At 41.8% G+C, this 14086-nt stretch overlaps 1 protein-coding gene across 1 annotated transcript in view; it reads right to left on the reverse strand.

Annotated features, from left to right (window-relative positions):
* Positions 1 to 502: 502 nt before the first annotated feature.
* neto1l (neuropilin (NRP) and tolloid (TLL)-like 1, like) overlaps positions 503 to 14086 on the reverse strand; it is a gene marked incomplete at its 3' end in the record, with an annotated part of 51035 nt that continues 37451 nt past the window's right edge. Inside the window, exons 7-11 of the mRNA XM_079291696.1 lie at positions 9682 to 9764; positions 8499 to 8644; positions 3535 to 3648; positions 1471 to 2098; positions 503 to 563 (exon numbers count right to left, since the gene is read on the reverse strand). Coding sequence (XP_079147822.1) covers positions 503 to 563; positions 1471 to 2098; positions 3535 to 3648; positions 8499 to 8644; positions 9682 to 9764 — 1032 coding nt within the window. The remainder of the gene's footprint in view (positions 564 to 1470; positions 2099 to 3534; positions 3649 to 8498; positions 8645 to 9681; positions 9765 to 14086) is intronic.

Below are 14086 nucleotides of genomic sequence, written 5' to 3' on the forward strand. Positions count from 1 at the left end.
TCTTTAAGTGTGTGCAAAAATCATTGATAATTTCATGAAAGCGTGGGGATTGCGTCTGCTTTCCAATGTGTGCTTTTATGTGGACTTAACAAGTGACTTCACATGAGTGGTATGAATTATTTTCTGTGGGCCTACTGGGAGAAAAGTGCAGAGGTTAGACATATTATTTGATAACATTTTCAACTAAAGATGATTGAAAAAGTCCATGCTCATGAATGTCCACTGAGTGATACAATGTATGTCCCCGGGAGGACATACAGTTAACTTGAGCATCACAAAATACTTCAGACAAACTCAGTCGGAGGGCAAGATGGCTGCAAGCAAGAAAACCATCTTGGTGAAAATGAACAAATAAAAAAAACAATATAAACCCGGGCAAAAATCACAGAAAAGGAAAACTAACTCACATTAAAGTATATACTGACTGGGCAAATGGTAACTACACAAAAAACATATAGAGATTTAGATTGTTGGATAGGGTTGCTTACCTTGAAATTGTCTCTTAGACCCTAGTTGTGTTGTACTCTGATTCATGTTTGCTCAAAGAGCCAATGAGGCAGAACCTGAAATGTCATGGCTCTTTCATTTAATATCAAATTCCTTTTGCATAGAGAGGTCAGAATGCATAATGTGCTACATAACAGCAAAAAACAAAAAAGTCATTCGTGCTTTGCTAGTCACTGGGAGCCTCGCATGCAGACTTGTAGAAAATGAATAAACAGTAAAGACCACTCTGGAAAGTGCACATAAAAAGTGCATGCAGGAACATATTTCCCCCCAAAATGTACTCCGATAGCTTCACATAGTGTTTTTGTAAACATATACAGTTACTTTTCAAGCAGTCATGGTGCAAGTAAACAATTAAATATTATTTTTTAGATAGAAAATCTTGTTCATGCCAATATGTTAAGCTATATATATATATATATATAATATAGGTTATATCATTTCAGTATCACAGTTAGGAATATAAATGCATATTTTATTATAATTTGCATTCATGTCAGTGAAGTTAGTCGTCTTTACGAGGCACAGATTCAAGCCCTTTGTGTTCACTGTCAAAACTGGACTGAACTAAAAATAATTCATATTTTCTAAAATGAGGTCTGCATTTGATTAAAGAGCTGTAACAAACCTCAAAATACAGTAGAGTGAGCTAAGAATCACTGAGATACTACAGCAGGGGGCACTTGACATGTAAAGGGGGGCACATTTTCTAACATAATTTAGCCCTTTGTGAAAAAAAACATTTTTAATGACCGAAAGGGGAGAAAGAACAAGGATCAGTGCAAAAGAAGATGCTCATCATAATACTTAAAAGAAAAGAATGAGAGGAAGAGGAGGAAAGCTAAAATAAGAGGAAAACATAAATGTATGTAGGCCTAAGTATCCCACACACATTTCAAACATCCCCCACAGTTAACTCTACGGTTGCTGTTTTTTCCTCATCAGAAATCTATGGATACTGACCGCTGTACTGCCTTTTCATGGCGTGAAAGCCGGTGGCTGGTGGTGGGAACCTCTTCCAGGTCGTCGTCCAGGTCGCATCCATTGTCCGCTGCCTCTTGCGAGTAGCTATGCTTCATGACCAAGATGCTCCTGCGATTCCCAGAGGACGGCAGCAAGGGCCGCACTGCCATGGGCGGCTGCGGGAGGTCTGTGAGCAGAGTGGCGGCCCCTGCGTCTCGGGCACTCAGGTTCCCGCGACTTCCGCGTCCACTCAGGGACAGCTGGGATATGTGGGCGGAGCCGGGGTTGGAGAAGGAGCCACAGTGGTGATCGTGGATGCAGCGAGAGGAGGCACGGCGAAGAGCGTGGTAGTTCTCAAAGTCTTCTGCCAGGTCGACTAAGTCGGCTGAGGCCGCCGCAGCTGTGGTGGCGCTCCGTAAAGTACACAGCTCATAGTGGGGCGGCTCAAAGACCTCCTGGAACATGGTGGGGTCAAAATCCTCCCGCCGCAGGATGTACTTTTTACGTGGCTGCTTGATCTGCACGATGACTGAGACGATGAGGAGGATGAGGACGATGCAGCAAGTGACACCAATTATGGTCCCGTTTGTGTTGTTCAGGTTGTCCAAGATGTTGGCTTTCCTCTTCTCTGAACATGGGTAAGAAGACATCACAATAGAAAGGGAACTTTAATGAGAACATTAACTACACGTCCCTTTGAAATGCTTGGCAAAACGTGTGAAGATAACGATCACGATGAGACAACAGAACTGTGATCACCAACTCTGTTCCCTTGGCTGAACCCCTCGCACATACAGTGGTTGTTCAATCACAGCAACCGTCATCAGGCCTTTCAAGCTGCGCATGTCTCAGGGGCTGTTGTATGAGATACTCTGTTTATAAAGAGTTTGTGTATAAAGAGTTTGGATGGTTTCTTTTTTTAACTGACTGACAGCTGAGCATGCACGCACACACACACACACACTTCATGTCACTCGTGCTATTTTTTCTCTCTTTTATATGTTATTCGGTCCAGCACCAAGTATTTTTCATCTGAATGTGCATGCTTTTGTAATTATTTTTCTTTCAACATTAAAAGTGAGCTGTTTAGTAGTTAAGGGGGGGGGGGGCTTAGCAAATGGTCAAAGATTTCATTTGCAACAGCTCAAAGAAGGAGATAACATAGCTCACATGTAAAGAAATCTCCAACAAATGGACCTCATCATGTGCAAGATTAAGGCCATGACTGCCATTAGCTATTGAAAAGACGGAGAATTGGTCTGGCATTGAAACGCTGGATGATCATGTAGCACAGCACACTGAGCTTCAATGACAGCAAATGGTTACATTAGGAATGTAGAGGAGAACGGAATGAGACTTGACATTTTACTACTAATGAGGACAAATGCGGGCACTGCAGTACCACTACGCGTTACTACTAGTGCAGAGAGAAGGTGGAAGACAGATTAACAGGCTGAAAAACATGGACTCTTCAGACTGAGTTCTGCACAATTTCAAACTCAGACTGGAGGGTGGAAAGGTATCTTAGTCTAAATGAAGAATAGGCAGTGTAGGGTTAATTAATTGAGGCAATCTTTCATTTGCCGTGCTTAAGAAAGAGTTACAGCACTGTAGCATGTCTGTGTGCAGCTTTTCTAGGTTCTAGGCCTCCAGGGGAGAGAGTGTGAATGTGCACATTGTATATGTTTGAAGCGAAAACAAAACTAGAGCACAACTTAAATGCAAGTGAAGCTCAACAGCGATACGACCATCAAAAATAAATTGTAGTTATTGTCGTACGGTGTTCTTGGCATACGGTGATGGCTCAGGAAAAGCTGAGGAACAGAAGACTAATTAATTGGCGGTATAATGCAGATGTCTTCACACATCTCAGCTAATTATTGGAACAGCATCATGTGGCAAAAGAAGACGCTGCAACAACACAATCTCAGTTTGAGGTGCAGGTAAATGATGGAGCTGCCAGTGGCTCTGTTTTCCTGTCGCTCTCCGTGGTGCTGAAACACTCAAACAGATCTCTCATGGTGTTTCTCTTCTTGATGCTAGAAAAAAAAAGCAACATCTCACCTTTACATTGGTTCTCATCCCAGGGGTAGACACAGTTCTGCATGCCATTACACACCAGGGTGTTGTTTATGCACATGTTGCTGTGACAGAAGAAGGCATCTGCATCACATGGAGCTGGATAGGACAAACAAATTACAACAACAGTGACGGAATTATAAAGTAGAACTATCACTCAGTTGAATCACTAGCCTGTACTTACTCACTTGTAATCTAATCAGAAGCCATATCAACAGTTGAGTGAAAACTTCTACTTTTTAGTGATTCTCCGCTCATTAACAACAGCAGATGTGGAGGACACTTTAGATATGCTGCAGCACAAATCAGTATTTACAGCTGAAGACGTGTCCCAGTGTGCCAGATTTTGAGGAAATGAATTTGGATGGGCATTACTCAAATCAGACTTGTTCCCCCCCCCCCCCCCCCCCCCCCCCGAACCCATCTGTTCTTCATGAATTTTCATCATCATCCTCCTCTTCAAACATTTGCAGAGACAACTTCTGGATATGAATTTCTTGAAATGTGAGCGTACTGTGTGTGTGTGTGTGCGGTGACCAAAAAGCTAGCCATGGCATTTCGCAATCATCTGCACACAGAACAAACCTACCAAAACAAATCATTTCTATTCACGCAAGACGTTGTTTATGTCTCCTCGGTGCACAGCCCACATCAACACAAATTCAAACCAGGCCATGAACACGAGCTTGTCCTCAGACACATGATCTACCATGGCACCCGCTCTGCCTGTGTGGCCCGAGACACAGCGCTGCCTTCGCGTCATAAGAGGTAGAGCGATAGGTAGGTGATCGTAAAATCAGTGTCCTACGGTCATTAACAGTGAGGAAGAGTGCCACGGCACGCTAACGACATGCTGATAGTTTGTCCTATTTAATCTACAGTGTAGAGTGCCGTTTTACTATCACCTGCTAGATAATTGTAGTGTAGTGCTCTCTCCCCTCAAAACACAACACGGGCACCGGGTACTAAAGCAGCTTGCCAGTGGTATGGCAGAGCTGGGGACTATTTGACAGTGATGTATGGCTGTTTTCATCCCAGCACTCATCCCAAGTGAATAATAACACAGTAAATTAGTGTGACTTATCTCTACCTCTCTGTATCCCATCCTGTCTGGGCCTTTGCCAGCACTTCCTGAGTCACGCAGGCTCTCTGTGTGTGTTTTCCGATACCCCTCCTCTCATTTTCTCCCCCTACCTCCGATCGCCTCTTTCTCATCATTTTCTTTTTCTTTCATGCATTGTATGCCAAAGATTGTTTTGTTAATAACCAGCAGAGGGAGTCCACTCCTTCTTTCGCCTCCCGTCCCCTCCACACACCACAGGATGAGACGAGACGATATGAAGAGTGAGATCCACACTCATCTCTTGCGAAATTAATTTCAAGACATTCTGTAATAAAAGTGCCGCTTCGCCCACACAGAAACATCCCAAGTCACTGCTGGATGCATAAATGAACTCCTAAATGAGTGGCTGATGAAAAAAGTCTGGGTGTCTCCGTAGAGGCGGGCTCCAAGAGCGAAGATGTTTCTATAGTGAAGCGCTAGAAGCAACACATGGTTATCATGATTGATTCTCATTAAATCACACATATAGACCTGTCTTTTTGTTCCAGTGTAGGTCGGCTATTTCCCGAATAAGAGGATGCTATCTCTTTATTTTGTCTGATGTTGTTTTCCTTTTGCAATGATGATGCTTTTTCCGCGCTCACGTCTGCAGTGACATAATCTCTAACTTGCTCTAATTTGGGACATTACTGTCAGTTACTGGTTATGCGTTACCGATTCTTGTTTTTAACCCATAACGTTGACAACATATTTTTATTTTCCTGCCTTAATTAATTACCATATGCTCCTCACTGGTAACAGACCACATCTACCCGGCACTGGCCTCCTTTCACTGGTTACCAGTGAAATATACTGTAGGAAGTATGTTATTGGTTTTTAAAGCACGGCATGGACCGGCACCTTCATAGATTTCCGATGTCCTTCCTCTTTCCATTTATTACTGAGCAAAAACAGTGGGCTTTGTCAGCGGATTAAGTGGAGTACATTACATTTACTACTTTTGTTATCAAGCAACAAAATCTCAGTCCATGGAATTTCTCCAAACCCTGGATTTTCCAAAAAGCCATCCATCTCCATCCACCTCCATCCATCCATCCCTGTTTCCTATCCTTTCTTCAATCTCATCTAATTCCCTCACTCCTCTTTATAATCCCAAAGTAACCAAGATAACAAGTGTGTAGAGATGATATAATCCTAGGATCTAAAGATCAGTATGCTAACAGACATTAGCATACTAATGTGTTGTGTGTTGTTCTTAAACTCTTTCATGCATTCAGCAAAGAAGATTAGCAAGAAACGAGAAGTGATGTGTGTAGTGAAGCCAGAGCAAATTTCCATCTGCAGCCCCAGAAACGGGTATCTGTTGATGAGGCGTAACAATGCTGACAGACGTGATGTCACACAAGCACATTTATCACATAAGACATAATTGCTTCTTGGGTAAAGATAGGCTTCACTGACTTATACTTCACATTAGTAATCTTACACTGTAGTTCTGCACAGCAAGAGTGTGTGTGTGTGTGTGTGTCTGGAAACAGAGCAAGATCAGTAGTATCTGCAGGTGTGAACGCAGCACGGACAATAAATGTGGATTTTTGCGTTTGGGAACGTTGTGGTCCCCATCGGAGCATCTTGCTGGGAGTCAGCAGCTGTGAATGGTTCTCTAAAAACTGCTGGTCCCACTGGGAACCAGCAGCTGTGAACAAACATATTTAAAGGCTTGGGATCTACTGAAGCAAGGGGACGCTTATTGTAAAAACGGCCCTGCAAATAGAGAGTGCACCTGAGAAAAGAGTACACGTGCTCACTCGTAGTAGTTACGCATTGTCTTACTTTCGACCTTATTTAACTTCTGCGGTACATGGTGCACATTGGACCTCACCTTACATTGTCCCTTCTGTCAACTGCTCTCGCCTGCTCTTCATCTTTTCCCAGAAATGATTTAAAAAATGTAATAATGTTTTTATTCATATGGTAATGAATTTGTATTATCATGAAATGGTGTATTTTTTTAAGTTTTCAAAATTTGCTCTGGTGAACAGATGTTGGTAGTTTTCGGGTAGCATGGGTCTGTTTAAGGTGGATCGTACAAATGTCAGGGGGCATCTTGTATACTTTGTCAGTTTCTCAGGGAGCTGCAATGTAGAATGTACGACTTTTATTTCTACTGTTTGTGCTTCAATGTCACGACTGTAGCCTTTCAAAACATGCTCTTGTTTTACATTATGAAATCAACAAGGTAAAAATCTTCCAAAACCATGTGCATATGATTAAAATGTCATTACATCTTGTCAACAAATCTTACCCTGTGATGAAATGACGGTGCACGTTGGAATAAGCAGCGTTACTTCGCTATTCCCAATGTACTATAGTACGTTTTACTGTTTGAAAAAAATAAATAAAAAGTTGACTTGCACTCGCAGCAAGTTCAGACAGCATCACTCGACTGTATTACCTCTCTGGTACACCTGTTCCAGGGTTGGTGCAGTGCTGCTGAGCTGTGGTGGATGCTGCTCTAAAGGCTGAGGTCTGGCTGGGGATCGCCTGAGTGACTGAAGCAGAGGCGTTGCCCTGGCAACAGCACATCCTGGCTCTGCTTGGTGTAAAGGCCTTTACGAAAGGGGACCATTGACTTCACAACACTAACAACTAATACTGACGCTGTTCGCTTATTCTATAGAAGCGAGACACTAAACGAATCGTATTGCTACAATATACACATACGACCGACATAGACATGTTGTAGATATGTGAGGAGCGACAACGGATTCGTTAAGTGTGTGAGTCTAGTTTGTGGCGTTCAATAAATCCAATCGACCATGCGGTAGGATGAGAAAGTAAATTCAGCTTACTTTTAAATAATCACTGGCTTTTGAATATATTTCTTTATCCATGATGCATTATTTATTCTTTTCAATAGCCACAATCTCAAGATGACGCACTGAGGCAACAATAAAGCAATCTCAAAGGAAGCATGGTGTTTCCTTTTGCCAACATAAAAATGAAAGAGCATAGCACCTCTGGAATATCAGTGGAACCGCAAATGATGCTTTTGAAACTCATTGAATTGATTTCACGTATTTCTTGTATTTGAATCATGTAACAAAAAAATTAAAAAATTGAGCAGCCTTTTACTGAGAGAGATACCTCTTCAAGTTCCAAAAATGAAAAGATGCAATGTTTAGTGCAGTGTGTGTGTGTGTGTGTGTGTGTGTGTGTGTGTGTGTGTGTGTGTGTGTGTGTGTGGCAGTGAAAAGGCTCTGAATGACATTGACAGACTGTATACTCACAAGCCGGAGACCCTCTTCATTCACCTCTCTAGTGCAAAGAATGCCCTCTGCAACCCCTGTCAAACTACAAGCTCCATCAATGAGGAGCCACTGGATGAGAAAGAGGAAGAGTTTGTGTGCTGTCGGCTAAAAGAAAATGGGGAAATGTGAACATACTGTTGCTCACCCAGATATTCCTCTCTCTCTCGCTCTCCCTTTCTGTATCTATCTATTAAGAACGGTGCTGGTAGTGCTGCAGCACTGACCTAAAATCCACCAATACTATCATCTCCGTAATAACCCACAGGCAATATTCCCTATAATGGAAATCACATTCCTTGGTTTCCTGCTTGCTGCTGTTTAAATGGTCATGGAAGTAAATGGAAGCCTCCGACAGCATCTTTTCCATTAAAAGCATCCAATAGAAATTGCCATAAACATGGTCACTGTGCCTCCATCTTCCTTTAACCAATAAAGACCAGACCTGTTTTATTTTTGCCGTCAATGCCGCTGTCATGGAGTCTGATTAATAAAGCTAATCAGCTTCTCCTAGGTGAGTGATGCTGCAGTCAACATCTTTATGATAAACAGCATGAGTGTGAGTGTAGGAATCTTACGCTCTTGGTAGGTCGTGTAAAGGATGCGGAAGCGGCTTTTGCGGCTGGCCTCGTCCGCCCACATGCGGATCACGCCCAGTGTGGAAACCAGCATGATGTCGTTGGCCACCGTGGAGCAGAACTTGCTCTTCAGGTCTTCCACCGAACTGAGATGAGTCAGGATGAGATAACACATCTGCAGTTTATTATCAAGTATCATGGACAGTCACTCTGAATCTCAACGTGAAACTCAATTATCTACATTATTTAACAGCACCCATGGTTGCTCCGATTATTTTAAGGCCCAATATCATGTGATCACAACTTTATATTCAGGTAATCTCAAGATAACAAATGAGATTGTTGGGGAGCTCATATTTGTTGAAAGCGTACTGCAGTTCATGATTCAATTAATTCCTTATCTCAAGATATTGAATGTGGTTTTCTTTCATCATGAATTAAATATCTCATGATCTTGAGATAAAAGGAAGTTTCGGCTCTGCAAGTGAAGTTGGGAATAGTTTGATATTCTAGAAAACACACTTGCTTTATTAATGTTCAATTGCTTCTGCCAGCAGACATTAAACCAGGAGGAAACAGCTAGCCTGGCTCAGTCCAAGGGTCACACAATCCACCCATCAGCACCTTTAAATCTCGTTTGTTTAATCCGTACAAAAAAGTGCAAAAACGACAAGTAGTGGTGTTATGGGGGATATGTGCTTGGCTATTTTTGGGCTGGGTGCAGTGACTTCCTGGGGTTTATACTGGTTGCAACTCTCCCCAAGAGAGCAAACAAGTGTATTTCTTAAACGATAACTGACAAAGATTTGTCCACAATTTGTCTTGAATATGAATTTATAATGATAGGCTCTTTCTCCTTGTGTCAGAAATTGCGTCCTGTAAAGTAATTCATCTTATTTCAGCCTTAAGTTCTTAGTGCTACCCATTAAGACATGAGAGGTTAACTTGACATGGACAGACTGGGACAAAGGAACTGTATCTTGTCAAAACCATTCATTTCATGTCATGACATATTTAAATATTAAAGTCTTCAAAAGAAAAAGCACAATGGCAAGTTGTTATCTCAAGATAAGGAGATGATTAAGTCATCATCACAAGATAAAGGGCCTAAAATGAACGAGTAATTATGGCCACTTTGAGCCTCTGTGTAATTTATTAAAATGAGAGGTTCAAAATGTCACACCTGCCACCATCATACACTGCCACGAAGTTGCGCTTGCATTCGTTGGAATTGGCCATCTCATAGTCGAGAAAACGCAGGTAGATCTGTCCAATGCACGGAGGAGGGAGGAGGGAAAATACAGAGAGAAAAGGCAGAGATCAAATGAGGAAATTGAAAGATGTGGAAAGAAAAAAAGTTGAACTGAAAATATTTCAGCTCATTTCTATTATGGCCTGTGCATCTCACTCATTATCCCAGAGCCTGATTTATAGGCTTTGTAATGAAATAAGACGGACAGACTGCAGCTTGTACAAAGTCATTACGCACGCATATGAAAGGAGGACTCAGGGTCCATTCGCTTTAGACTCATTATCTGTTGGGATAAAAGCATTACATAAAACCTAAAACCTTGTTAAACTTTGAGGAGACTTTGGACATTTTTGCCACAAGCTTTAGATTATCAAGAGAGAAGATGTCATCCATGCACAGTTAACTTCAGACACTTTCTTTCAAATTCATGTATACCAAACATATACCGCATATATAACGAAGCTTTTAAAACCGTGACAGCTGTATGGACTATTTTATTCCCTTAACGATCCCTTATTGAGTGAAATATCCACCTTGGTGACCACCTTGACTCTTCACAACAGCTATTCTAGGTGAAAGTAATACTTCCTTATTGCCTCTGCATCATCTGTCACTCGGTCATCTGGCTGAGATCGCCCAATCCCGGCTATGGTTCTGGTTGGCTGCGCACAGCACTTGCCATCATTACGGTTAAGGAGTGGATCGCTCCCCAATTGTGACAGGGAAATGTGACGCTTCAAATGCCCACAGACGAAAGCTGCAGATGGAGCAGGATAATGGACCTTGGAATGTCAACTCGGCTCCAACAACATGACAAGTGAAATGGATTGGAGGGGGGAAACAAGCTATCCAGTTCCCCCTGGATTCCATATTCAAAAATATTCCATCGAATAAAGATGTGTCATATATTCAGCCACTCTTAAGGTTTTTGTCACAAGACTAAGTACATTATTTTGGTCTTCAATGCTGTGGTACTGGAATAAAATAGAGATGTGCCTTTCATAAAATGTATGTCTTAACCCCTGCAGGAAGGACTGGAAGATGGAAGATGCTCTGAAAACAATTTCTTAGCAGACGTCATTGGAGAGTGCTGTTGTGGTCTATCCGATACAGCATGAATTGTCAGCACAGTGCCTTTTAAATGTGATGGAAATATTGAGATGGTGGAGCCAACATTTGGTTTTGAACAGGGTGGATGAACAGGGTGGATGAACTCAGAAAGACGTCACATAAAATGCAGCGAAGAATATTGTTTTCATCTGAAGATGAAGAGAACTGTCAGCAATCCCTTACAATACGAAAGAGCGAAGGACAAAGTTGTTGTTATGGGTCGATGGTGTTTAAAAATGGCTCAATTTCACGTGGCGTACTGCCAAAGAAGTCTGATTTGATGCGTCATCCTGAAGGTTATAGTCAATATCAAGGTTCATGAGGCCAGTAATCGGTAAAATGTATCTATAAGCATGTTAATTAGGTCACTTGGCCCAATCGTTCTATTGTCAGCGCAGCCAAATTAGGCTGAAAGCTAATTCCATCAGGGGAGACTATTTACAATTACAAAACATTGTTGATCAAGTGTCCACTCAACGTTTTCAATCGACTTCATCTGGTGATAATGGCTGGTTAAAGCGATGAACCGACTATTGTTAAAGAGCATCATCTCCGAGCTTGACCATGATACAGTTTCTGGTTCTCGTCTGAGTCATCAGGCTTAAGTGGTGGTGTCGGGGACTTCTTTTTTCACCAGAGGACGAATCCTACTGACTTTGGTAACCCTTGAATTTTCATCCACAGTCACCAGCAGTTCAACGTTTTCATTTATCCTGTGAAATATGGAAACATCTATTGGATTGACTGGCCCAAGATTTTAGACAGGTCATTTGGTCATAATTTAAATTTGTCCAATACTTTGCTTCATGACTTAATACAAAAAACACCGATGCCGTTCTCATCAGCCTCAGATGTAATTTGTGTTTAGTTCTAATTAGCACATTATACCACAACATGATACATTATACCTGCTTATAATCAGCATGCACTGTTACTGTGAGCAGCACGATGAGAGCTGCGAGTGTGGCTGTTGACTCTTGGCCATGCCATTATCCACGTGACATATTTTAGAGCTGCACTAATGCACCAGTGCAACAATCTCGATGTGAGTTGAGTCTATCATCTATCTGACCGAAGTCTTTTCACAGCTTATAAGAGCTCTGCATTAACATCAATGATGAATTGCTTGATGATACTTGCTGTATCTTGTTGCAGCTGATAGGTTTGTCCTCCACAGGTCTAGTTTAAGTCGAATAGGGGTTGTGGTGCAATAGCAGCAGTACGACAGAGAGATTTCCATTTTTTTTAATGTATTTATACAATGTAAACCAATCCAGCACTAAAACTATGGCACTGTTGTCCTGCTGAAAGTGTGAACTTCAAAACCTTCAAAATGCTTGTGCAGGCCAGATGGAAATGCGGCTTCAGGACTACCTTTGTAAGTGCTGGTAGTTTCAGGCTAAACTTATTTGCTCCACATATCTGGAACAAAGTCCCAGAAAGCTGCAGGTCTGCTGAGACCCTCAGCTCATTTAAATCAAGATTGAAGACTTTTCTGCTTGCTGCTGCCTTTAATTGAACCACATTCAATTGATATATGAATCAATTTCCTGCATTTCTGCATTTTACTGCTGTATTTTATTTCTTACACAGTTTTTTTATGTTTTAATGCAATGAATGTTCTTAACTGTTTTTAAATCTCCTTTTCTTTTGCCTTGTGTTTTGATGCTTTTAATGGTTTTATGTGAAGCACTTTGAATTACCTTGTTGTTGAAATGTGCTATACAAATAAACTTGCCTTGCCTAAACTTGAAAGAAGCAAAAAGCAAAGGTCTTTCCAATTATTGTTAGAGGGCCAACACAGTGATAAAAGAAACATAATCCTTTACCCCATACTGCCACATGCACCCTTTTATGTTGTAAAAGATGACAGCCTTATGGTCTTCGATCAAGAATGTATTATTTTTACGAAAAATCTGACTGCAGATGGCATCACGAAGCAAAATGACGGTAATGGATCAGATAGATACGATCACCAATTTGTAAGGCGAGAGATTGGCTCCAGCAGGAAAATAGGCTGCCTCCTCATTGATTCTGCAGCGTCCAATAATGACGCAGAATCCATCACCGACTGGGGAGGAATATGTTCTCACTGCTGCTAAAAGGCGCCCGTAACAGTGTACGTGCTGTTCATTACAGTCAAAATTAAGGCCCATATTTAGGCCATTACCGTCATGAAAAGACACAAAAGGTGGCAGACAGTGCAGGCTGACGTGGTGGAAAAATCCAGACAGTGTAAAACAGACAAGACACAAATGATGGCTTGGAAAATGCAGAAGCTGCTATGAGTCAAAACAAGGCAACTAAAAGTATTCCTCTACAACTAACTGTCAGCTGAATTCGGACAGCTGTCCAAACAGAATCACCAAGAAGTTGAAATGATACTAGAAATATACCGAATGCAGTCGACGAGAGTTATTATTGAGAGTTGTTATTTTGTATGTCTGTCTGTATGTAAAGTGTGATACTGTGTTGCACAGCCTTGCCTCGAGCTGCATGTTTGTTGGGTTTTCTTTTAAGTTACGTTGGATGCTAGTAATAGCTAATTAGTGCGTTTCTTCAAGGTAGTTTCTGTAAAATCTATTCATAGGATGAAAATAAAATGACACATGGTGGTGTAAAGCCATAACATTATAGCATGATAATTGGTGCAGTGCTGTTATTTCTGGCAACAACACACGGTTATTATTGCTCACTTTCCGGTGTCTCTTTCAGCCGGTCTCCCCTTTAGTTACCTTTCACGCAATCCCTTCTGCCATCTTGATACTGAACTCCCTCCCTATACATTTAGATATTTGATGAAATGCATTGTTAAGTACATCTTTCCCTTATCCCCTCCTTTCCCATTTTTCCTCCTCCCCTGTCCCCTTCTCCTCCCTTCTCTCTGGAGCACTCCGGTACAGTCTAATTAGAGCCTCCGGTATAGGATGTCATGATCTCTCTTCTGTTTCTGGCACAGTGCAGTACTGTATCAGCAGAGGGAAATGAAAGCACGCAGCACATACACTGATGTGGTGGGTGGCGTCCTTTGCATCCCTCGCTGCGGTAACATGCGAGTGTGTGTGTTGTAGAAAGAGAGTACAGTAAGTTATATGTATTTTGTGCGTGATTGAGCATGAACAGTGGATGTGGGAGCTTCAGGACTGTATGTGACTGAAGATAGATTTGTGCTAAAAAACGTATTTGCTGCCTTGTCCATCAGTGCCACTGACTGTCAGCCTTTGGC

The sequence above is a fragment of the Melanostigma gelatinosum genome, assembly GCF_949748355.1.
Source record: "Melanostigma gelatinosum genome assembly, chromosome: 20".
NCBI lineage: Eukaryota > Metazoa > Chordata > Actinopteri > Perciformes > Zoarcidae > Melanostigma > Melanostigma gelatinosum.